The following is a 26,385-nucleotide window of genomic DNA, read 5'->3' as shown; positions in this document are numbered from 1 at the left end:
TGGGAGAAAGTATTTGCAAATCACATGTATGATAAGCCTTTGTATCCAGAATGTATAAACTGCTTTTACAAGTCAACAACAAAAAGCTAATCTTTTTTTTTTTTTTAAGTGGGCAAGGGATTTGAATTGTATATTTTCCCTGGAGAAATGTCTGATAGCCAATAAGCACATTAAAAGATCCTACACATCATTAGTCATTAGGGCTATGTAAATAAAAATCACCATGAGGTACCACTTCACATCCACTAGGATGGCTATAATTTTTAAAAAAGGAATGGGTAGAATGTGGAGTAATTGGAACCCTTATACATTACTGATGGGAAGGTGAAGTGCTGCAGCTGCTGTGAAAAAGTTTGGCAGTTCCTCAAAAAGTTTAACAGAGTTACCATATGACCCAACATTTCCACTCCTGAATACATGCTCAAGAGAATTGAAAACACATGTTCACACAAAATCTTGTACATGAATGTGCATAAGATTATTTGTAATAGCCAAACAGTGAAAACAGCCCAGATGTCCATCAACTTATGAATGGATAAAATGTGATAAATCTACCCATTGGAATAGTAGTCAGCTATAAACTGGAATTAAATACTGATACATGCTACAACCTGTACAACATGAATGAACCTTGAAAACATTATGCTAAGTGAAAGAAGCCAAACACATATTGTATGATTCCATTTATGTGAGATGTCCAGAATAGGCAGTTCCATATACACAGAAGGTTAGATTAGCAGTTGTCAGGGTCTGGGGACAGGGAAGAATGAGTAGTGACTGCTAGTGGGTGTGGAGTTTCTTTGGGGGTGATGAAAATGTCCCAGAACAAAATAGTGGTAGTGGTTGCACAGCCTCACGAATATACTAAAAACTACTGAATTGTATGCTTTAAATGGTGACTTCTGTAGTGTTTGAATTATATTTCAATTTTTTTAGAAGTCAAAAAAAGTCAAGCTCGACAGTTGGGTTCGCTGGTGGAGATACTAACCATATCATTCTGAAAACGAGAGAAGAAACAGAGAGAAGGTGTTTGGGCTTAAAAACAAACAAAAAATCCAATAATCATTATCACAAGAACTAGAATTTGTTGAAGTGTGTCCTAGAACTGGAAGCCCATCTAACTTGTGACATGGACCACTATCTGACTTCAGATCTAGTCTTTATAACTCTAATAAAAACAAAGGGATAAAGAGTAAAAAAAAAAGCCTCTAGGGTAACCACCTTAGAAGCAGAAAGGAGCCTTTTTGGAACTGTTCCTCTTCTGGCCTGAGTCGGAAGGGACCGGTTAAAAGGCAAGGGGATTGTTCCATGAAAGGGGAAGTTAACATTCTTCGAAACACAAACCAAACCTTTTCCATATATTACTTCTTCAAATATACAGGTGTGCTGGAATGTTGATCCCCTCAGGGCAGCAGAGCAGGGTCTGGGCTACACATCCACTGCCCCAGGGGTCTCCCTTTTAACCCTGCTGTGTGTAGTACGAATGTTTCCATTTCCTGTGTGTGTCATGAAATGAAATGGTTAGGGAAGAAGCACTGCTCTTAGGGTCATCTCTTTAAGGTTCTCCCCACCTGCCTTATCATCGTGTACTGATCGCCCTTAATTGTCATTGCCCCTCTTAAAATACATCAACTACTTTTCAGAGAGCTATACAGCAGTTCCCAAGTGCACCTAGCTAGGAAACAACAAGGTTAATTTGGTGTAGTTACAGTTTTATAGAGAGAGAATGCATAATTGTTACATTTTTATTTCCAACGTACTTACAAATCAAATATTAAATAATCCAAGATGGAATTTTGTTAGCGATCGATGTCAAACCTTATTGGATTATAAATTCCAGAAATAAGCTTTTGCCTACTTTTTTAAATCTTTGCTCTTCTGACATCTCTATACTTACTAATAATTTTGAGAAGGTTATAACTAATGATGCCAGGTCATTTCTGCAGGTTCTTTCAACGTTAGACTTCCTCGCAGATAAGAATACACTTAAAGGGTCTTCCAGTACCCTCACATTATTCTCTGACTTAACTGGGACCTATGAAACATGCTAACAATTATTTATACGCTGTTTAGAGCAAGAAAACAGATAGGAAACCTTGATGAGGTTGAGATGATGTGAGCAGATAACAGAGAATGTCTATGTGTGTATCTATCACTTTGTTTTCATGCTGACTAGAATGTCAGTCTTCCCATTTGAAATGGGTAGAATACGTCTTGCTTTAGATGTGACTTTTAACTGGTTTTCTTTTAATGGATACTTTACCATCTGAATTGTGATCAGGTGTCATTTGTAGGTTAGTTTCTGTTGGTCTTGGCTGGGAAATATATTTTGCTAGGAATATATTTTGACTGGATAGTTCTACTTTTTGACTTAGTGAATTAAAGAACATCTCCAAATTGTTGACCTAATTTCCTAAACATAAGTAGAAGTAACACTTTATACCTTCAAAAAATTCAATTGGGGGCTTCCCTGGTGGCGCAGTGGTTGGGAGTCCGCCGGCCGACGCAGGGGACACGGGTTTGTGCGCCGGTCCAGGAAGATCCAACATGCCGCGGAGCGGCTGGTCCCGTGAGCCATGGCCGCTGAGCCTGCACGTCCGGAGCCCGTGCTCCGCAGCGGGAGAGGCCACAGCAGTGAGAGGCCCGCATATCGCAAAAAAAAAAAAAAAAAAAAAAAAAATTCAATTGCTGGGTTTTGTTTTTGGCTTAGTATTGATAACTTTTAAGGTTTGGGAATATAGTTTTGTTTCACAAATTGGTTCATGTTTATCATGTCTGCAACCTCATTTTGACTCATTTTGGGTGTCCCATTCTAGATTGGTTCTTATATTTTAGTGATGTTCAGCCTTAATGAATGAATTAGTACTGCTAACGAAATGCAAAAAATCAAGGCATGTACAACATTGTTTTTCCAGTAAAGTACTGCCACAGCCCATCAGACACTGACTGGGCATATTTCTTCCCAACCAAGAGTTCATACTACACGACTTCTAGTTGGTGGGGATCTTGTGGCCTATCTGGCTTCTCTCTGTTGAACCCGAAGTCTCCTCAGAGCCCCATTTGAAATCACTGCTTTAAAAAAAAAAAAAAAATTTTACGTTTGACGGTTTTTTTAATATGCCTAATTCTTTCAAAAGTGACAAAATATTTTATATGCTTTTTGTGACTTTATTTTCAATTAAACTCATGATGTATTCTTTCCCAAAAGGTTTACAGGAATGCAGATTGCATGTTTGCAAGGATTTTCCTAGTACACAATGATGGTACATGATATTCTTGAAGAATATCATCTAAGTACCCAAGAATTAGGAACATTTTTACTCACAAGTACTAAAGAGCTCTAAATTGAAACATTTTCAGAATACATCTTGAAAATACTCAAAATGATAGTGGAAATGACACCTGTAGTGTTATTAAAAGCGAGGTAAAATATTTTCATTAGTAATCTTCATTTCCTTTAGGGTTTAATGAAGAAATTCATTCGGTGTTCTACACGTGTAACTGTGGGAACGATTAAAAAATTTCTAAGTTTAAAACTAAAACTTCCAAGTTCTTATGAGGTAAGTTAATAATCTAATCTTGATCATTTTGATAATTCTAATCTGAAGTAAAATTCTAATAAATTAATTTTGTGGAAACTTTGGTTACTTTCATGTTAAAAATTTTTGGAATGTAATATTCTATTTCTGTAATCTGTGTTTTTGAATTTAACGTCCTGACTAAAACATGATACTAATAAACCTAACGTTTTATAATTAGAGGAGATACTTAAATAACATTAAGTATTCTTGAAATAAATATCCCATCTAAATGGATACTTTTTTTTTTTAATGCCAGCATGCTTTATGGTATGTCTTTTTCTTTCAATCTGAGACCTTTCAATCCATTTTAATGAATTCTTTATAGACTTCTTTTTCAGAATGTAAAACACTGTCTTTTTATCAAAGGGATTTTGTAATGTTCATTTAGTTCTGTAACATGCAAAAATGATATTTGCTTAGACCTAAGTAAAACCAACATACTGCATCTGCATACATGTAGTCTACGAGTTTCTTACAGAAGTCAGTTGCCCTGATGTTGATCACAGTACAGCTTGTAATGTGTGCAGTGTTAGAGAATGTTTATGACCCTATAGCTCTGGCTATCCCTTACAAGGAGATGTGGCTACCATTTCTCACCTGCCCAAACGGCAGTCTTGCAACTTGTGTCAATTTCCTCTTCCTCCCCTTTGAGTTCCTCTAGTCGCATCTAAAACAACTAAAGATCGAGGCTAGCTTCCAGTATAAACAGAGACATCAAAGGAAAAAATAGTTTTTCAGGCTTATGTACAATAGTATTCATATGAACAGTCATAGTAGAAATTAAACAGGATTTGAACATAGGTATTGACAAGTATTAGGTCTGTATTTTGAGGAAACCTCTGAACCTGACCTTATTTTAAAATGTCTTGCAGATGACTAATTAATCTATGGATTAAGAATTAATTCTTATGTGTTTGGTCCTATAAAAAAATTTCCAGAGATAGTAACTTTTACATTAGGAAAAAAATTGTGAATGTTAAAGCCATATGTACTTGATAAAAGTAAAAGAAAAAAAAAGATTTATAGATATAAACACAGTGAAATAGAAAATGAAATTGTTTTTATAATTTGGTTTTGTTCTTTATTCTCTTCTTGCAAAATACCACTTGCAGTTTTATTTCCTTACTTTCAAGTGTGACTCATTGAGTTATTTTCTAGTTTTCAGGAAGTTGTTAGAGCTGAGAGAACTGTTGCTCTCATACAGTCTTACCGCTGGCACTTACTACATACATTTCTCTGTAGACTTTTCTACAGAAAGGATGGAAGGGGGAGAAACTGAATTCACTGACATCTCCTTATCTATCCCAATGCAAAGAACTTTCCCTATGATTTTTAGTAATATTTACTGTTCCCCCCTTATTTTGCTGCCCCGCATGTAAGGGGATGATTTAATGACATTCCTAACAGCTGAAGCGTCTGTAACAGCACTGGTAACTGGGGCAGGATGGTTTGGTTTTCAAATGACAATAATGGAAGCTGCGTACCTAGTTGGGAATTGCATCCTAAGTAAGTCCCTTTACCTCTTTGCTTATGAATTTATTTTACAGGCAAGATAAAGAAAATGAAACTATCTACTTTGTTCTTTTAAAAACAAAATGGTGTCTGAAAAACATTCTGAGGTCCATTTAAGTCACCATAAATCATCCAAAAATCAATATAATTTAGCTAATAATATATCTAGTACAATTGGAACTATACTCATTTTAGACTTAAAGTTCAAAACTCCAGTCTCTGTCTAGCCAGACAAGAATTACTTAAAAGCCATTCTTCCTCCTTTCCATACTTTAAATCCTATCAGTTTGCTTTTAATCTCTAGAAAACCGAAATGTTTTATTTATAGGGATCTATAATAAATGCTTGTTTAATGATGCTTTGTTGAATTCGTAAATCACAGCCACAGCTCCTGTGGCCTTGCTAAGGACTGGGGGCAGCAGGGGTTGTTTGGTGGCTGCAGCTCTAGAGCAAAAGTGAGCACTGATAAGTATGACCCTTTTTTGAAGTTCCATACAAGGTGGGAAGACGGCCTGGTAAATATTATGCAGGTTACCAGCTAAGCAGAGCAGAGAGGTGGAGAGCCCTGGGAGATGCAGGCCTGTGGCCTGGTCCTAACTGTTCTGTCAGCTTGAATGCCTTGAAGCCCCCAAAAATCATGTATCCATATGCATTCATTTACCCGCTGCAAATATAAACGAATGCAGAGGAGGAAAGCAGCTCCTTCAAATGAGAGATGAATTCTTAAGCCACGTGTGCCATGAGGAATTGTAAGGTTTCCACAACTTCTTCTCATTCAGTAAGAAATCACAGAAATATGTCTAAATCTCAAAGGCTGCACAGAGACATAGACTAAGAAGGTTCACATTGCGTTTCAAAATTAGGTGATGAACCTGAGATAGAGGTATGTGGGACAAGACAGCCAGTGATTCATGTTAATTATATCTGAATTGTTAATACCTATGAGATGAGGCCGTGCTTTTAATAGAAAGATCCAGTGTTCTTCTCAAATAATGGACACTACTTCTATTTTGATATAAGTATTTGAATCTTTTTTGAAATTTGGGGAAAAAAATGTAAAACACTTATGAATTGAGAATTATTTATGTTAATGGATCTGTAACTATTCTTTTTAAAGTTGGATGTGCTGTGCAATGGTGAAATTATGGGGAAGGATCATACTATGGAGTTCATCTACATGACAAGATGGCGACTAAGAGGCGAAAACGTAAATTGCTTTTATATACCTACGTGTATATTTAGTTCTTTACCATTATGTTATTCAAATTTAACAGTTACTTAGACACTTTAAAAAAAAAAAAAATAGCTTGGGAAAGAAGAAACTGGTTCCTCTTATTGTTTCTCAGCTACTCCATGATAGTTGGTCCCAAGTACAAGGCTGAGATCTGTGTTAGATGTGGTTTTGTTATATTTAAGGTAAGTTTAAAACATCAGTTTGAATATGTTCAGAACTCAGCTAACCTAGAGACGGAGGAGATGGCACTTACATTTTTTTAAACCCCAGTAAATTATGGGAACTTTTAAGTTCTGCCCCGACTAGTATGTTTAATGGTTAAGATATTTTTTGTTTGTGGTAGAGGAAACAGATAGGGTAGAATCTAGATAATCTTTTTTTCAGGTACCAACTTTACATTGAAAGTATAAAATCGGACCGAAGGGTAAGTGAGTTTGCAGTGGTTTCTGATGCCAGAATTAGATTGCTGTGCCTTAGGCCCCAGGCAATATGGGAGAGATGATTAAAAGGAGGAAACTAAGAAAATTTTTTTAAAAACCCAAAAGGAGTTTGTATTTTGAACTATATCTTTGATTAGGTTAATTAGAAGGTTTAGGTGTATTTTATCTGAGTGATACTAGGGAAATTTGAGGGGCTAGGGACTGTAAGGCTGGTATGTAGCAGTAAGGAATACAGTAGTAATTATAAAAAACACAAAATTAAGAAATGCAGCCTCACCCAATTACGGTGGCTCAAAAACATACTTATGTTGAATGTAAACATCTATGGAACTTTTTTTTTTTCAGAAGAACTGTCTTGGTATGATACAATAATAAATGAAGCACGTAACTTCTTAATTCAGAATTTTTTTCCATTCACATCCCACTTGGATGACGCCTTCCTTGCGAGGCTGAGTTCTCGTGACCAGGAGGAATAAGTTATGTTCTAGTCCCAGCCACCAACTGGTTGTGTGCCTTGAGGAACTCATGAAACCTCTCTAGGGCTCCTTTTTTTTAAATTCTAATGGTCTTTGTATTTGGTAAATTACTACTTGCCTATGACATTTTATATATTTTTTAATGGTTCTACATACATCACTCTCATTTAATCCATCTAACCAGAATGTTTTGGGTACCAAGTGCAGATTACAGAGGTAGTCAGTTCTCTTGCCTGGCCCTGCTGGGGCCTAAATATTGTGATATTACACACAATAGTAATACCACAATATTGGTATAATTTTAGCTTTCTTTGATAGTTCACTGGACACTTCAGTATGTGTTAGTGCTTGATATCATCATTATGAATAGGTTTGCCTTAAGGTTGAAGAGCTGTAACTCATCATCCACTGCAAGACATCTACTGATACTCACTTGTCCTTCACCAGATCCCTTCCCAAAGGTCTCCCACACTGCCAGTTATTTTAATGTCATAGCATGGAAGAGCTAATTCATAGAAATTGTTATTAATAAAGAGAAACCAGTCTTCACTACAGTTACGCTTCTGATTGCACATTTCCGAATAGTTTAAATTCCCTGGTTAAGGCATATTTTAATAAAAATTAGTTCAGAAAAGTGGTTTAGTACCTTATTTTTATTCGGGTAAAAACAACCAATAAATAGAAAAAAATGCCACATTTTATACTTAGTACAACAGTAAAGAAATAGCCCGTTTCATTTTTTTGGCATGACAACCCTGTTTTTTGTGTGTTCTCCTCCTCTAAACCTGTTTCTCCCTCAGCCTTCACATTCTCATCAGTTCCAAGATTAATAGTTCCATTTTTGCAGTTTCTCAGACCCAAATCCCTAAAGTCAGTCCTGATTAGTTTCATCCATCCTTAGCAAATTCTTTGACCTCTACCGTCAAAATACAGTAATGAGAATCCAGTTACATCTTATCACCTCCTCTTCTGTCACTCTGGTCCAAGCCACTGTCACTCTTCTCCAGAATTTCTATAAAAGTCTCTTAACTGGGCTCCATGCTTCTACTCTTTTTTTTTTAAACGTCTTGAATTTCTCACAGCTGTGTCTTTTAGGTTTTTTTTTACATCTTTATTGGAGTATAATTGCTTTACAGTGGTGTGTTAGTTTCTGCTGTATAACAAAGTGAATCAGTTATACCTATACATATATCCCCATATCTTCTCCCTCTTGCGTCTCCCTCCCACCCTCCCTATCCCATGCTTCTACTCTTGCTGCCACCTGTGCCCCCTCCCATCTTCACCCAACACAGCAGCCAGAGTGACCCTCTTAACACAAGTTAGAACGTGTCGCTTCTGTGCTCTAAATTATCCCGTACCATCTAATGGCATTTAGATAAAAGCCAAAGTCCTTCCAGGGACCTATAGGTGGTGGACGCCACACAGTTTTCCCCAAAGACATCTTTGCTCTTACCCTTTGCTCCCTCCCTCTCGCTTCACTGGCCTCTGTGTTTGTTTCCTCTAACATGCCAGGCTTGCCCTTGCCTCCCCAAATATCCACCTAACTTGTTCCCTTTACCCCCTTCACCCAGAGAATTTTGCTTCTACATCCCCTCCTCAGTGAGGCCTCTGACTTCCGTTAATAGTCCAAGCCCTCTCCTGCTCTGGCACTCTTAACCCCTTGTCATGCCTTGCCATTCTCCACAGTATGTCATACCGTCACTATACCTCTTCTGTATGTTTATTGTTTGTCCCCAACTAAAATGTAGCCTGAGGGCAGGGATGATTCTTTGTCCACTGCTCAGTCTCCAGCACCTAAAGCAGTGCCTAGTACAGATACTCAGTAAGTATTTGTTTGAAGAGTAAATTGAATGAAAGTTTCGTCTTTTATAAGGTAGTAGTTAGGCAAAATATAGCTTAAAGGTCATTTTGTTTATTTCAGTCTGTTTCCCGTTTGTTTTCTGTTAAACAAATTTTAAATTTTTGCTCATGTTCCAGTTAATTATGAGTTATTATAATTGATGAATTCTGACAGTTGGAGTGAATGGACAAACTAACAATAAAACAATTCTTTCTTGATTAAGCCCCTTCCAGCATATTTATTGCAGTCACATCCTTTCCCATCTGTACCCTCCATTGCCAGCAAGATGCCAGATTGTCTGAAAAGCTCTCGTTACTGTCTCTACGGGCATTGCTAACTGGCTCTGTCTTGGGCTGGGGTCGGCATATTTCCTAAACTAATGACCGCCTTATGGTTCTTTCACTTACTTCTGGTACTTTTTTATATTAAACATTTTAATCTACCTGGGATTTGTTCATTTACACACACACACCCCTACAACAAGGCTAAGACTCTAAAACTTATTCTAAGAATTTTTTGCCAGAAATAGTTTATTGAATAAGTCATACTTTGCCTCATTGTTTTGAGATGTCACCGTTATCTGTGCATATGTATCTAGACATGTGTACACATGCAGATGTGTATATCTATGTTCCTGGACCTTGTTTTGTTCTTCTGAGTAGGGCTTAATCCTACACCAGCATTTCACATTACAGCTTTTATAAAAATCTGATCACATAACACCCCTATCTAAAACTCCTCAATTGTCCATTTTCTTTGGGATATATTTAAATAAAGTCCAAACTAACTTAAAAGGAAAATAGTTGGGCCTTCTAGGTTACTTTATGATGTCTATCAGCATCTGTTAGGAAAAAGCTCATTTTTTTAAAAATTTTAATTGTGTTGGCTAGTTTTCCCCCTTTATTGTTTAGGTGAGCTTGAGAATGGGATTGTGATTGGCATTGTATTAAATTTCTTGATTGACTTGGCTGGCATTTGCAGTCTTTTATTCTGTGTGGTGCTGTGGGGTGCCCTCTGAAGTTCTGGACTCTTCTCTGTGCCTCTGAGTAGAGTCTGTGGTTTTCTTCCCTCTTCATGTTGGATGCCACCTCTGCCTTTCTGGGTCTTTTGCCTCAGGCAGGATCCCCCGTATTCAGATCACCTCTTGGCCTTGTCCTCTTGCTAGACTCCTGGGGGGAACCTCGGGGAGCCAGTTTTGCCTCCACTCCTCAGGAGCAGGACATTTCTGCCTGTGCCACACAGCATCTGGGCCACTCCTCCCCTTTATCCTGGGACGGTTTCACTTCAGGCTCAGCCTGCTTTCTGTCCTCTGTGCTCTTTCTGGATCCTTGTCTTCATTGTGATGCTTTTTTTTTTTTTTTTTGCAGTACGCGGGCCTCTCACTGCTGTGGCCTCTCCCGTTGCGGAGCACAGGCTCTGGACGCGCAGGCTCAGCGGCCATGGCTCACGGGCCCAGCCGCTCCGCGGCATGTGGGATCTTCCCGGACCGGATCGGGGCACAAACCCGTGTCCCCTGCCTCGGCAGGCGGACTCTCAGCCACTGCGCCACCAGGGAAGCGCATTGTGATGCATTTTTGAAACTTTTATCTTTAGGAATCAAATATCCAGTCAAACTTAGCTAAGTCCCAGAAATTTTTCAGTTCATAACAGTATTTGCACCTCAAGATTGGTGTTCATCTTTTGCTTATTAGTGGGAGAAAATGTACCTTTTTTTAAACCATTGCTTCGCAAACTTTAATGTAAATCACAAAACACCTGGGGAGTCTTGGTAAAATACAGATTCTGATTCAGTAGTTCTGGGGCGAGGACAGAAATTCTGCATTTCTGACAAGCTCCCAGGCGTTGTCTGTGCACCTGATATTTGGGGCCACCCTTTGAGTAAGATGATTTTAGGGGACATGATCCATGACCACTGACCTGCCCTGTAGTTTCCACATCCATAAATTGAGGTGTAGAATTGAAGAATTAGACCTCAGTTTGGAAGGGACTTAATCGCCAATCTAATTACATGGATTCTGTTTATAATATCCATGCAGTGTTCATCACATTTTTTGAAACATAAATGGGATCATACGTATTGTTTTGCAGCTTCTTTTTCTCATTTGTTAATATGTCTTGTGGAGAATCAGTAAATTTTATAATAATTATTTGTAACAAGTTGATAGTATTCCACTTGTGTGGCTGTAGCATAATTTGATTAATATGCTCGTTTGATTTGACTCGTTTAGTTTTTCTCAAATATCTTGACATTACAAACAATGCTGTATTCCAGTGTATATATCTTTTTGCATATGTGGAAGCATATTTATTGGCTAAATTCCAGATGTGGATTTACAGCAGAGTATGCATGTTTTAAATTTTGATAGGTACTGATAAATTGTCCTCTAAAATGTTTTTAGCAGTTTATAGTCATACCAGTAATGTATGAGTGCCCACTTTCTGATACCCTCACCAACACTTCATATTTTCAATTTTGTATTTCTTGTGTGAAGTTTCTTTCCATATCCATTGCCCCTTTTTTCCATTGTGAACTTTATCTTTTTCTTACCGGCTCCTAGGAGCTCTTTATGTATTCTGGATATTCATCTTTTATTATGTATTTTGCAGCTATTTCCTCCCTGTTGTATCACGCTGCATAGTTTTGCCTCAGTTTTTTGATCCTTAAAATTGGGGTAATAATACCTATCTTGAAAAATTTTAGTAAGAATTAATGAAATATTATATAATAAAGTACTTAGCAGAGTGCCGGACATAATAAATGTTATTTTATTAATAGCTTATGTATGTTTGCTTTCATTATTATTATAATTCTCTCCTCCTACACTTAGTCTCATGTCTGCAAACTAACTGTTAATATCTCTGTCTCTTCAGCCTCAGCTTTCACCATGAACTCATGTTCTTCCTGCTTACCTTTCCTTGGGTAGGTTGAGTACCTACTCTCAGGATTCCCCCTTTTCCCAGATAATCCTGGTTGGTTTTATCTCTTCCAACAACCCCCCCGCCAGTCCCTACCTAAAGTTACTGCACCACGTTTGCCTTGCTTTGCTTTCTTTGCATTACCAAGCAATTTTAGGAAAAGCAAACATCTACCTTGACTGATACCAGAGATTAATAGGAAACAAAACAAAAACAAAACAGTGAAATTTGCCTCTTTCTACCCTCTTTACTTGTTAAATGTATTTGGGACTTGCATAGTTAGGCAAAGTCTGGTAGGCCGCAGTGTGGGGAGTCTTCAGAGAGAAGGGGGAAGGTTGTCAATGATAGCAGTGCTGGGTGTGTCTTACAGCATGTTGATGAGCCCAGTACAGAAATTCAAGGACTGACTTCTAGGGAAAAAATTGCTAAAGTCTTTCAGGAAATGGAAAATATCTAAAATTTTATTTTTAAAGCTACCAGTATATTTGTTTTAATAATTGCTTATTTAAATATTCTTCCAAAGTATATTTTAAAAACCTGCTCTGGGATGTTAGATTTATCCTGGTTAATTTGTATCTCACTTTTTTTTTTTTTTTTTTTTTTTTTTTTTTTTTTTTGCGGTACGCGGGCCTCTCACTGCTGTGGCCTCTCCCGTTGCGGAGCACAGGCTCCGGACGCGCAGGCTCAGTGGCCATGGCTCACGGGCCTAGCTGCTCCGCGGCATGTAGGATCTTCCCAGACCGGGGTACGAACCCGTGTTCCCTGCATCGGAGGCAGACTCTCAATCACTGCGCCACCAGGGAGGCCCCATATTTTTAATCTTTTTTTTTCTGTTTTGAAGAAGCACACGATGTTGAATTCATATATGCATAATTTTGAAGTGTGTTATGTTTCATAATTCCATTACAGTTCAATGTTTATGCTTAATAAGGGTTCAGGATAATATTGAAAAATCAAGATTTGGGAATGATTTTTTAATATGAATGGTTAACCCTTAAAAGATGGTAGATTTAGAAATGAATCTACTCACTGGTTTAAAAATACGTTAATTCATTGATTTACTCATAAAACATTTGAGTGGCTGCCGTGTGCCAGTTCTGTGCCTTAGCTCTTCAGATTGCAAATATGAATAAGATTCAGACTCAAAGAGCTCACAGTCTAATGCTATTAAAATAGTTATGGAGACTAAGAGTCTAATCGGAGGAATATAAAGAACCTAATCCAAAACAGAACATGATCACTTACAGGCTGAGGCAAGTGCCCTGCCCCTCTCAGAGCTCTGAGATCCTCAAACAGTGTTCCCTCTCAGGGTGGTTGAAGAGGTCTAGCAGAGATTGCTCACAGGAAAAGTTGGAAGAAAGAGGGTGCCCCTCCTGGATTGAGAAGGCGAGGGTTTTCTCCGGAATTTAGTATTTGAAGAGGAGATGGAAAGGACAGGTCACCGTTTTGGTAAATATTTGCAGAATATTAACAAAACTCTTATCTAGAGACTAAAATAATTTCAAGCTAAAATTTACCAGTCACTAAGTTATTAAAGACTTTTTCCAAAAACAACTACCATATTTTGGAAAGTGTTTACTTAATCATGTTGACTCATGTTTGACGTTAAAATATTTTAAATATGTATCCAGTTGTGGATGCCTCTTATCTGATGAGTTCATCTCCTCCGCAGTTTCGGTGTCTGAACTGCTCAGCTTCGCAAGTCTGCCCTCAGGATGGCCCTTTGTATCAGGTAAGAGGCACTCACGACTGTACATATGACCCTCTGATGCCTGCCTGCCACAAAGGTGACTGCTTTCACCCCAAACCCAAGTTCCTAAGACATGTAACTTTGCAAAACTAAGACTTACTTGAGCTACAAAACTTCATCTTTTCAACTTATATCCCCAAAGTTTCCCATTATTTTAGTTCTCTTGAATTATCTTTTTAATTTTGCCAAACTAAAAATGAAGTTATAAATGTTCAGGCCATTATTTATGCATCAGGAATTGTTAATAATTACCGCTTTCAGCCCATGAGAAATCTCTGCTCCATATTGGATCTCTGCTCTATACTTAACACTTCTTTGTGTGTGTGTGTTTTTAATTAATCATTCACCCACAAGTGAAAGATAAAATGCCAGATTAGGTGAAGCTAAATAACAGCAACAGCTCAATGCAGTTGTGAGCTCGCTTACTAGGCCCTGTCCTAAGGACTGTACTTGAGTTACCTCTTCTAGCGCAGAAATGATAGTGAACTGATTTAGTAATGCACTGAGCAAACGTGAACATACCTGAGAAAAGTTTATCTAATATAAGTACATTTTAAAAATTTGGAAAACAGAAGAGACTAAGTGTAGAATAGTAAGGATTACTGTTGAGTGTAGAGATGATCTATGATCAACCTTAATCCATGGATTAACCATGGCATTTCTTAAAAATCTCCATTGTTCTTTTATCCCAGAAATTAAAGTAGTCTTCATAATTATTTCCTTGGAGCCAAGAAAGGAGAATTGTAATTATATAACAAACTTAACTAGCAGACTTACCTCTGATGTTGCAGTTTTAGGGTTGGGACAAATAATTATATGTTAAGTATTAGAAGAACCACTTCAAATCGAAGATGTTAAATTAGCACTTTATCTAGAATTTCCCTCAGTCTCATTGTCAGTGCTGTGATTGTGGAAATCCCCACACTGTCATTAAAATGTGTGTTTCTTAATACACACTTTTTAAGTCCTGTTGTTTTTAGTAATGGAGTAAGCACATTTAGCAACTATAAAGGCCAATAGAAAATCATTTAGAGAAAAAAAAATCATACTTCTCCTTATATTATGCAGTTGAGGGTGAGGGGTGAGTAAATAATTTAACTGAGCTGGTGAGATATGCGTAGATGTTTCGGCTGACTTTAGCTTCACGACTGATTCTGAGATGAATTGTAGTGACGCTCCTGCCTTTAGTTATAACTCATACATACATGGCTTTTTGCTTTTACTCTTGGCACTGATGTCTATTTATTTCCTGAGAAATAAAGATATTCTTAAACTCTGATCTAAAGTTTTAGAGAACTAGAATAAGACCAAATTTTCAAAAATCCACACACACTTCCTTTTCTAACTTCAACACTTCATTATAGAGTATAGTCCTGTCAGAACATCTTTAGCCAAAAATCACCTAGAAAATTTCAAGGAAAAGATTATCACTGTTATAAGAAAGTATTATTATATGTGTAGCTTTATGCTATTAAATTTTTTAATTTTGTGAAAATTTCATGAAATAGACAGTTTTCTAGAAAAATAATAGTGGACCAACATTCACCCAAGAAGAAAATGTAAATCACTAAATTATGGAAGACATAAAAAAAATTAAATTACAGATACCTAAATATAAAACTACTTTTAATGGTCACGTTCCCTCATATTTTCAAGGAATAGATCATTCTCATTCTAAATTGGTTTAAGTCATTGAAAAAGATGGAATTTTTCCAAATTCATTTTACAAAGATAACATAATCGTGAAAGCAAAAACTGACAGAGAACCTGCAATTAGAAAACGAGTATCAAATCTTATTTTGAACATAAAAACAAAGATGATAAAAACATACTAAATATACTAAAATAATATGCTAGAAGAATAATAAACCAAGACCAAGTAGTATTTTTATCAGAAATGCAAGAATGGCTTCATGCTGGGGAGAGGGAAATTATATATATATATTATATCCTAAAAACACTAAGTCAAATAAATACTAGTAGATGCTGAAAAGGCATTTGATAAAATTTGAATGTTAAGTCCTAATTTTTCCTGCAAGCTTCTTATTTTGAAAAATTTCAAAACAACAACAATGTTGATGTAATACAAAGGAGTATCATTTACTTTTACTTAGATTTACCAATTAACATTTTGCTACAGTTTTTGCCCCCCCTTTCCCTTTCTTCCTCTTCTCCTTATCTTGTTAATCTCTTTATAAATATATCTATTGTTTCTTTACAGAGCCGCTTGAAATTAAATTGCACGTATCATGACAGTTGACCTCTAAATACTTCAGCATATGTTTCCTAAGATCAAAGACCTTCTCATATGTAACCACAATCCCACTTTGCGCACAAGAAATTTAGTACATTAAATATTATAGTGATGTCAGTTCTTCCCATAATTAAATTATGAAGTTTAATATAGTTCCAAACACATTTTTACCAGATTCTTGTTTAACTTGACAAAGTCAGTCATTCTAAAGTTCATCAGGAAATATAACTTGGTGCCTCTGGTCAGTCCCATTTTTAAATGAGTGATCACGGGGCACATTCATGGCCACCTACTGAAATGTATTTTAAAGCCGAAGTAATTAAAACCTGGTACTATCTTAAACATAGACACATGAATAAAAAGAATAGCTCAGGAACATGAATCTATCAAGAGTATTTCAAATTAGTGGAGGGTAAAAAGATTAACAAATATCTGTTGAGCCCTTAATTATGCACTGGGCAATCTTCTAGGCCCTGGGAACACAGAAGTAAAAATGAAAAAAATTCATCTCCTTCATGGAGCCTGTACTCTAATGATAACAGCTGAAAGATAAATGAGTAAAATTTATAGTGTTAGAAGAAAAATTAAAGTAGATAAATAGAATATTTTAGACAAGATAGCCAAGGGAAGACCTCTTTGAGTTGGGGATTTTTGATCAAAAAGAAGTGAGAGTAAGAGCTGTGTGTCTATCTGGGGTAGGGCCCTCTAGGCCGAGGGCACACAGTGCAAAGATCCAGAGATGTGGTCGTGTCTGGTGGTTTGAGGGCTGCAAGGCGGCCAAGGGCCTGGAGCAGAGACAGTAGTTGACCGGGTATCGGGGAACTTGGAGCATAGATGTTGGGGTGGGATATGATCTAGTAGGGTTTGTTTTCAGTTAATTGTCCTGAGACTTTTGGTGGTGGTGATGGGGTGGGGGGATTCAATCCATACCTCCCATTATAGGTGTTTTTCATGGCTAAAATGGTACACATTAAAAATGATACCATCAAAGATCAGGAAGAGAATATAGCTAACTAACCTCAGAGTGAGGTTGGCCTTTCTCATTGTACTTGTAAAAGGAAAGGAAACAAACCAAGTTGACTACTAATACTGAAAAGTACATGGCAAAAATACCATAAATAAGGAATATTTGCAATATATGACAGAAGGATTTGCTGCCCTAATACGTAAAGAATCCATACAAATCTGTAGGACAGAGTTCACCTGTCCGTAGAAAAATCAACAAAAGACATGATAAGACAAGTCACAAAAGAAGGAAACACAACTGCCTAGTATAAAGGTAGTTAACTTATTTAGAAGTCAAAATGGAAGAAGAAATAAAATACTATTATATGCGTATTAAATTTCCAAATTAAGAGGGAGGAAAGGAATAGTACTCATTATTGATGAGGCTCCTGAAGAATGAGCACCATATTTCTTTCAGAAATGTAAAAATAGAACAACTTTCTTAAAGTCCAGTGATAGCGTTTACCAAAAAGCCTTTTAAAATGCTTATGCTGTCTGAATCAGCAGTTCTACTTCTAGGAACCAACCCTAAGGGTGCAGGGGAGATAGGGTGGGGAGTGGGGAATAGATCATTGGGTCACAATAAATTCATGATAGCAAAAAAAAAGAAAAGAAATAAACTAAAATATGCAGTAAAAGATTTGTTGATAATTTATTGTACATTTCTATAAAGGTATCATATGTAGCCTTTAAAAATGATCATGTATGACCATATTAAATACTGTAGAAATAAGTTTATGGAATTTTTTTAATGGACAGAATTCTTTTATGGACAGATTTACCAAACAATATGTGTAGCGTGATTCCAGCTTTAAAAAGAAAAATAATGTAGACAAAAAGACTAGATGGATGTACATTAAAATGACTGTGGTGGTTATCTTTGGGTGTGGGATTTAAATGATTCTCCTTATTTTCTTGGTGGTTTTCTATATTTTCTAAATCTAAAACCAAGTTACTTTTATGGTAAATATTTTTTAAGAAAAATAGTACATCAACCAGCCAATTTTTATCATTTTCTAAAATTATCACATTTGAAATAATATATACTTTGGAAGTATGGATTCTTTTAGTAAATGATGAGACCGAGGACTGGCAGTCTCCACTCAGTGTAGTCCCATAACACTAAGAGGAGTGATAGGCCACATTTCATTACAGTGCGTGCAGTGCCATTTTACTTCAGAAGGCAAACTGAAACACAAATAGGACTTAAAGTATACCTTAACCATTTCCAGTTTTGTAACACCAATAATTCGTAAACTTCACGTTGTCATAGGACACACACACATACAAATGGTTACTTGGAGGAGAAGAGAAAACCATTTTCAGCCCAAAACTGAGAAAATCCCAACCACTGACAACCAAGGCATTTTACTTCCCTCTCTTCCTACATCCTAGTAGAATTGGTGATGGATTCTTCTGTGCATGATGAATGGAGTTTTGAACGAGTGACTTAATTATTTGCAGAAAGTATGCAGATTCAACAGGAATGGAAAGCAAAGCTAGAAAGATTATTATAATGAGAGGCAAGCTCTGGGTTGGCTCAGGTAGGATGGGAAGTAGTCAAGTTAGGTTAATACGATGTCTAGGTAGCAGTCTCCAACTCTGCCTGAACTTCAGAAGACCCAGGGAGTTTTGTAAAATACAGATTTCTGTGTCCCACTCACAGATATTCTGATTCAGAGGGAACAGAAAAAAGTTTAAATAAAAACAAGGAAGCGGGCTTCCCTGGTGGTGCAGTGGTTGAGAGTCCACCTGCCAATGCAGGGGACCCGGGTTCGTGCCCCGCTCTGGGAAGATCCCACATGCCGCGGAGTGGCTGGGCCTGTGAGCCATGGCCGCTGAGCCTGCGCATCTGGAGCCTGTGCTGCGCAATGGGAGAGGCCACAACAGTTAGAGGCCCGCGTACCGCAAAAGAAAAAAACAAGGAAGCAAAATTTAACCACAATAGATTTAGACCATGGAAACCCTGAGAGACTGTGACTTTTACTCCAGTCCTTAGAAAACTGTAGGGCGTCACCTTACTTCTTAAGCTGGGAACAGCAAGATCTAGGAATTCTCATTCCTACCCTCCAGTCCAACCCTGAGCTGAATGGTGAGAGAGACTTCCCAGGATGTAGCATGGCAATGATACCTACAGAAACAGTCATTTTCAGGGTTCTGGAATCTCAGTCTACCACTTCTGTCTATAGGAAAGAAAGACAGGATTTTTGCATTCACCTACACAGAGACAAGGGGGGAAACAAGTCAGTAGCCATCTCAGCCCTTCCTTGTTTTCATAAAAGTAGCTCCTGGTAATTTCATTTTAAAAAGGGGAATCTGCACCTTTAAGAAAAGGAAAACCATTGTTTCTTCAGACCCTTTCTGACTTTGATGTTTGAGTTCTATGTGATATGACAAAACAGGGGGTAAAAAAGACACAGAAGTAGCAGTGTGGCTTTTACCACAGGAAGCTGTTTCCTCTCTAGTGCTGTATGTTGATGTATGATACCTTCCCTACATAGAGCAAAACAGAAGGACAGTCTGAACCATTCAATTATGTAATAGTCAAGTCAAAATATTTAGTAGTATCAGCTATTGAAAGGAGGCGGTTTCGTCTAACAATTAGTTACTTGTGTTTCAACATTTTTTAAATGACAGTTAAGTTTTAAATCCTGAAAAGAAGTGTCAAAGTTAAGATGTGTGATTTGTAAACACTATCCCAGTTTTCCTAGATCCATAGCAGGAGGTCTCTGTTAATTCGTGGCTCAATGGGCTCTCACAAACAGCAGCCCTGACGGAGTCCAGCCTGCGGGCTTGTCTTGTTCAGCCCCACAGGTGAACGCAGGTGAGAGCTTTCCATCCTCCACACAGGCCCTGCCTCGCCCTAAGTATTAACATTAGTACTATTCACATACGCAAGCAGTATGACGTCTGCGGGCCTTCCAGCTTCACCTTTGTTGCCAGTTATGGAAAACTTGACTGATTCTAGAAAATAGTAGCCGTTTAAAAATATAGTCTTAATGATAATTACAACCTTAATTGTCGTAATCACCAGTACCAGGAAATACTGTAAGCTATAACTGCACGTTCTTAAAGTCTTTTATGTATAATCTATATTATTTTTATATCAACAGTCTTATTCATCGTCTGTTTTTATTTTATAGTCATACCCCATGGTATTGCAGTATCGACCAAGAATTGATTTTGGATAGACCACGGGGCCTAGATCCCACTGAATGAATCCTGCACTACGTGTTTACTCATCGACAGACTGCACAGTGAACGGTGTGTGGACTGGAGGGACACAACCAGATTTTCAGCATGCGAATAAGGCCATTGTCTGTCTCTAAATTGTCAGTTGCATTTTTGTTGTTTCTATTAAGAGCAAACCAAGTGCCATTCTGCTACTGAACCATCTGCATAAGGTATCTGTGCTGTCTCACAGTGTACTATACAAGTCATGGTTGAAATCAGTTAGGTGTGCAGCCACGATCCAGCCTTCTGAATATTTTGCTTGCCTGTTCCAAGATTGTTCTAATGTTTGATTACACTAGTAATATGGCTCAATCTTTGTGGTGTTGCAGTTTTCACATACTTACTATTTGATTAATTCTTGTTTAAGTAGAGTACTGTACAAGGAACTAATAATTATTATATCTTGAAATTATTTTGTATGGGAAATATATTTAGAAAAGTGGTCCTTGAGCCACTGTCCTGTTCTCAGTAAGCTTTTTGTGTGCAAAATAGTTCACTCTTGAGTGTGCAAGTCCTTTGGGGAAGAATTCCAATTGTTCTTTACATTAGAGCACATATAACTGTAGGCATTTTGAGTCATCTGTCTGTGTAGTCTACCAGTCGCACAGGGAGGGCCTGTTCACCCTCCAGAAAACGTATGTGACTTCCTGGAGAGCTGAAGTGAGATTCACAGCCATTTGAAATGTTGGCAGCTGGTCACATTTACTTCTAACAAAATTAATGTGTAAGTGAGGTTAATCCTTCATAATGCCTTATGACGAGCGGGTGCTGCCTCATGAAACGCCATCGCCGTCGTGTAGCCCACTTGACGTGTGCATTGTTATACTGTGGCTCTTACCTAATGAAGTACATTGTTTCCCTTTTTCAGTTGGCCTTAGGTGTGTGTCACTGTGGCATGCAGAAGGTTATGATGATTTAAGTATTAGGATTTTTAAAGCAGGTAACATTAGCTATTTTATGGATTTCAAAAATCTCAAAGCAATTGTAGATTAAAACTGTTAGTAACCTGTCACATTTCCAAACCATACGTATAAAATAGACAAAATGCAGTGTAACAGATAAATATGCTAACCAGAATTAATGGTTTGAGGACATTTCATTTTAGATCCTGTAGTAATCAGGGGGAAATGGGATTATATTGTTCTATACGTAAGTTCTTTAAGGTCAGAGCTATGATAATGTCCTTGATTTTGCTTTTTTTTTTAAGTCTTCCACTCATTTTGAGATGAGTCTGCAGGTCAAAAAAAGTCTTGTCACCTTAAATTATATGAAGAACTTCATTTCAAACCTCTTAACATTTACATTATTTTTCATAAACTTCTTTGGAAATTCAGTTTTACTAATTGCTTTGAAACTTAGGCCTATTTCCTCAGTTTCAAATTTAACCTCTGAAATACTTAGGAAATAATCTTGAAAGTTAGGAAGACATATTTGTTCTAGAAATCTGACATGAGCACAATCTGTGTGTTACACACATAGTTTTTATACTGTATACATAGTAGATGTGCTACATTTTCCAGTAAAATGTATCACAAGGTAATGCCTTCTGAATCTCAAAATGCTTCTTAGAAATAAAACAGTGTACGACCAAGAAACACATACAAAATACAGCTAAATCTTGATGCATTTCACAATATAAAAGGCTGAAACGTCATAATTATCTTTTCCTTATACCCTTGTTTTAAGTCAAAAAGTCTGAAGTTTTCTGTTGTTTTTGGCCTGACTTGTGAAAAAGGTTATGGCAATACTTTTAAAATTTCACTTTGTTAGACTGTGGTTGTGCTTGGAGGGGCTCACAAAGAGAATTTAAAAGGCAGATTTTTGTTAACTCTTTAAAAATGGTTGGCACAGACCGTTACCCTAAACCAGAAACTGAATTTACTCCCCAGCTACAGAAATTATTTTGCTACGCTGTCAAATGCAGTTCCCTGACATCCCTAAGAAATTTTTAGATTTCTTGTAAACTTGTCACATCTAGGTCAGTGATTACTTATGGAAGCTGATTTTAATTAACTCAAAATAAATTGAGAGTGCATTTTAAAAACCACAAATGAGACCTGGATGTTTTTGGGTCCCCAGACAAAACTTGCAGCCTTAAATGAGTTTTATATACATGATCTCATTAAATTTGGCTTGTTGCCTCATCTTATGTAGTGTCACTGTTTTCCAAGGAAATATATAGGAAGCAGTTATGGAATTGAGAATACTTTTATATAAAATTCCTTTATTTAATGTTAATATATTAACACTTTTATTGAAATGCAATGGAATATGTGCCAAAACATGTGAAAACCTTGCATAAAGAAGGGCATCAGTTATATGGGGAAAGGTACACGTTTTATGATGGTCCTGAATAATGTGGTATTACTATTAGAACCACAGACTTCTTCATATATATTCAACTATGGTTTTCTAAGTATGGGACTACTTTCATGTCTAGTAATACACTAATCCCTAGTTAATTATCCCGAGTCAGGTTGTGGAATTTGTAAGAAACGAGGTATAGAAAAATTTACAGGCAAAAATATACAGGTGGTTAGTTTTACAAACTTGGGGTGCTAATAAGATAAACTCCTTATACAAATAGCCTATAGGAATAATCATCTGAATCTGCAAAATTGGAGAATAAAACTAAATTAAGTTTTTCTTTAATCTCTTGTTTCTTAAGCGACAAACTGAAAGAACTTTACTTCCATAAAGGATTTTGTAATCTGTTTTCTCTGCTTTAGATATCATAGATGTACAAGGGTCAAGGAAGCTTGGATCTAAGGAAGGCCTGTGCTTTATTTATAGATATCACTTTAACGGAAGTAATCACATTAGTTAATAGAAAAATCCAAATATGGCCCTTTCTCCAGATTAACAGAATACTTTTAAGTATAAAAACAAATAAACTAAAAGATTCACTGATGAGGTAGTATTAGGTCATTCAGTCTGAGGTCCAGGTACCTTGGGGTGATGTCTTTTAACTACTTTTAGAAAAGTATTTTTCTTTATTCATTAAAAATCTGTCCCATATTAATATGCCACATTTTATAAATGTAATGAGTTTGCTCAACTATGTGTAACTTAAAATGATTCTTTAAGGGAAAAAAAGTATGTTATATAACATTGTGAACTGTTTAGCTTTACTGAACTATTTAAGAGAAAGTGCCTCATTGCTAAAGTGCGTTTCTGTTGTAGATTTACTGCATAAATTTTGAGTTTTCTGTCCCTGTCTCTTATCAATGGTTTTGTATCTAAATAGGCTCTTGTAAGTTAGAATAATCTCTTTTTGAAAGATTTTCATAAGAAAATAGTTATCACCAAAGACATTTTACTGTTAGTAACCATGTTAGAGAGACAGTTTAACTGTTTGGAGGTTGGAAATTTTTAGACTGCAAGTTACTTTTTATATAATTAGGCAATAACCTTGAGTAATTGCTAAAATATCACCAAAGAAAGGCTTTAAACTTAATTTTCATGGTAAGACCAATCAAATGCAGGTTTTTCTTGCAATAATCAGAACATACTTCCTTTCAGCTATGTTTCTTGTTTTTCCAGCACCATCTGACAGATCTTAGGAAATCCTCAAAGGTGAAAAAGAGATTAACACAACAAATAGCCTCCCTCTGGATGAAAAGTGGGAGAAATACATACTTTGAAAAGAAAATTGAAATTGAGATTTTAAATTCTAATTTGAGAAGCTTTTTATTCCATGGAGGCGATACAGACTAAAATTATACTTATTTAGTTCCTGGGTTCTTAGTAATGTGAGAAATTTTATTAAAGACAGACTTTGGTAAAAGTGCGGACATGCTTACTTGTAATAGAAAATAGTGCATTCTGTTGGATTCACATAAGTAAATGCATTTTCTGTATTCAAAAGCAGAATTTTCCTAAAGGCCTGTGGTTTTTTTTTTTAAAGTAACTCTTTGTCTTGTTTCTCAGCAATGACTTTGTTTTTAGAATCTAGCCATACAGCCAAATTCGGCAAGATAAGCCCCAGATGAAGAGCATATACACCAGGTTAAGCCCTGTCCTCACACCGATCTTTTGGGGAGCCCATGCTGTGGGCCACCTCAAGTAAAGCTCACATTATGAAGTCTTCCTGACAGGCCACCTGGTAAACCGCATTGGATCGGATAAAGATGGATGCACTCCATTATATACTCTGGTTTACCATAAGGAATTTTCCAGCAGGCTGTGCTTTATACCAGTGAGATATAGATATTGGTTGTGGGAATTACAAAAATGAGTGAGTTTGCCATAACTTTAATTTTCTGGGTTAGAAACATGAAATGCTATTATTTTAAGATATATACCTATCCCTACAATAAGGAATATAACATGTCTGCCAGATCTGGTTTATAAAAATTGAAAAATATTAAATATACTAGAAACTCAAACCCTTTGAAAGCACAAAATAACCAACTAATTCTGGATTTACTTGATATACCTAGTTCGATAGTATTTTGTTGAAAAAAGTTCAGATTGAAAGTTCATTAAAATGTACTCAAATATACATTACAGGGTTTTCATAGTTTTTTCTTAAAACAGTGGCATTTTCCCAAATAATTTAAAAGTGATTCTCTTCCTAATGTAATGTAGTTTTCACAAGTAGTGTGTTTATTTGCTATCCTTACTATATTTTCAAATAGAATTAAAATGCTCGAGCACTTCCTTTTCAGAAAGTTACAAAATTAAACAAAAATAAATTATTTAAATGCTCATTAGAATGTGTCCGAATACTTGTTATGCCCCTTTCTCTAGGATTCAAAACTTGAGTCATTATTCAGAAATGCTTTTTAATTTTAATTACCTTTAAATCTAGAATCAAGTGAAACATATTAAATACTGGGTCCAGTTTTCTTCCATCGTTCATAGCTTCATGGAATAAGAAACTAATCTAGTACAAACTGAAGATTAAATATTTCTGGGCAGTGCAGAGGTAGTGAATAGATTATGTATCCGTGGACTTCACATCAGTCCAGCAGAGCAGGAGTTCTGCACATTCGAAATGGAACGGGATCAGCCTAACGTTGTTTGGGGTTGGTTTTCTTTCGCTGTATTTTTTTGAGTGGGGATGGGGGCCCAAGTGTCCTTATGAAGCTGTGGTCGGCAAGAGCTTGTGGGGGGAGCACCAGTGTTGTGCTGCGTTCCTGCATCTGGCAGCACAACAGCAAGCACCAGTTTTTAATAGAGTAGCCCTCACACTAAATAAAACCATCATAGACTATACTGTACAGTTATGTTGCTAATTTTCCTTTGAAATATAAAATATTTTGTTTTTTTTTTTTTTTTTTGGTCAAAAGTGGTAACATCTTAATACAAATAAAAACCTTTTTGTGGTTGTAAGATTTAGCTTATAAATCATTCAAATTGAAGTGAAAGATTACCAGGTCATTGTTAATGACTTAGTCTATTAAGAATATATGTATTTTTGTAAAGGAAAAGCACTTGTAGATATTTAATCAGTACTATATGTCTGTTTTGCAGAAATAAAATGCTGCTTAGAGATTCTCTTTAAATATTTTTTATTTTTGTGCTCAACTGTATTTTCTGTTGATCTATGGAATGTTCTGTACAAAGCTGTATGGTTGTACTGTTGGGCTAGACACTTTTGTTTTTTAAGATCTGGACTTAGCCAAGTATATTTGACCATGTTAAAAATAGTATCTTTGTTATTAAAATTTTGATTGCATAATTAATTGCTGTCTGTCATTATCAGTAGTTGCAGATCATAACCTTCATTTAAAAGTTTCCATTAAGTATTACTGTAGCCAATTTTATGAATGTTTGTTGAATATTTGAGATGATAAACATTTTCTAAAGATTTCTGAACTGTTTACATTTAAGATGGCAGACTGGCCCTCGAATAACACTTGAGGTGTGTGTCCACATACACTTTAGAACAATTTTTTCTGTTAAATTAATCTAATCCGTATCATCTTCTGAAAGTAATTGGCTACCAAAGAAAGGCCCAAGTGATTTGAAAGACAGACTGCTTTCTTCAGCTACTTAGGTAACAGCTTTGTTTCATTAATAACTTGCCTGGGGAATTCTAGTTGGGCTGAAGACAGACATTCAAATCAGAAGGTTGTGATGATTCATATCTCTGCCCCATTGTTACAGTGCCTGAAGCTTTGTCCTAGGTTAGTGAT

The 26,385-nt window shown here is 36.5% G+C and overlaps 1 protein-coding gene across 3 annotated transcripts in view; it reads left to right on the top strand.

Moving 5' to 3' along the window:
• Window positions 1-25,928, top strand: part of PCGF5 (polycomb group ring finger 5) — a 114,215-nt gene extending 88,287 nt beyond the window's left edge. For 2 of the 3 annotated variants that reach the window (XM_082854402.1, XM_082854401.1), the window contains exons 7-10: window positions 3,462-3,560; window positions 6,211-6,300; window positions 13,672-13,731; window positions 20,152-25,928. In XM_082854402.1, the coding sequence (XP_082710528.1) occupies window positions 3,462-3,560; window positions 6,211-6,300; window positions 13,672-13,731; window positions 20,152-20,199 (297 nt within the window). In that variant the 3' untranslated portion in view covers window positions 20,200-25,928. The remainder of the gene's footprint in view (window positions 1-3,461; window positions 3,561-6,210; window positions 6,301-13,671; window positions 13,732-20,151) is intronic. The other variant, XM_082854403.1, reaches the window with a different exon arrangement.
• Window positions 25,929-26,385: the final 457 nt, after the last annotated feature.

This window comes from Leucopleurus acutus (genome assembly GCF_964270905.1).
Source record: "Leucopleurus acutus genome assembly, chromosome: 14".
NCBI classification, from domain to species: Eukaryota; Metazoa; Chordata; class Mammalia; order Artiodactyla; family Delphinidae; genus Leucopleurus; species Leucopleurus acutus.
The sequence above is the reverse complement of the archived record's forward strand: the minus strand, read 5'-3'. Positions and strand labels throughout refer to the sequence as shown.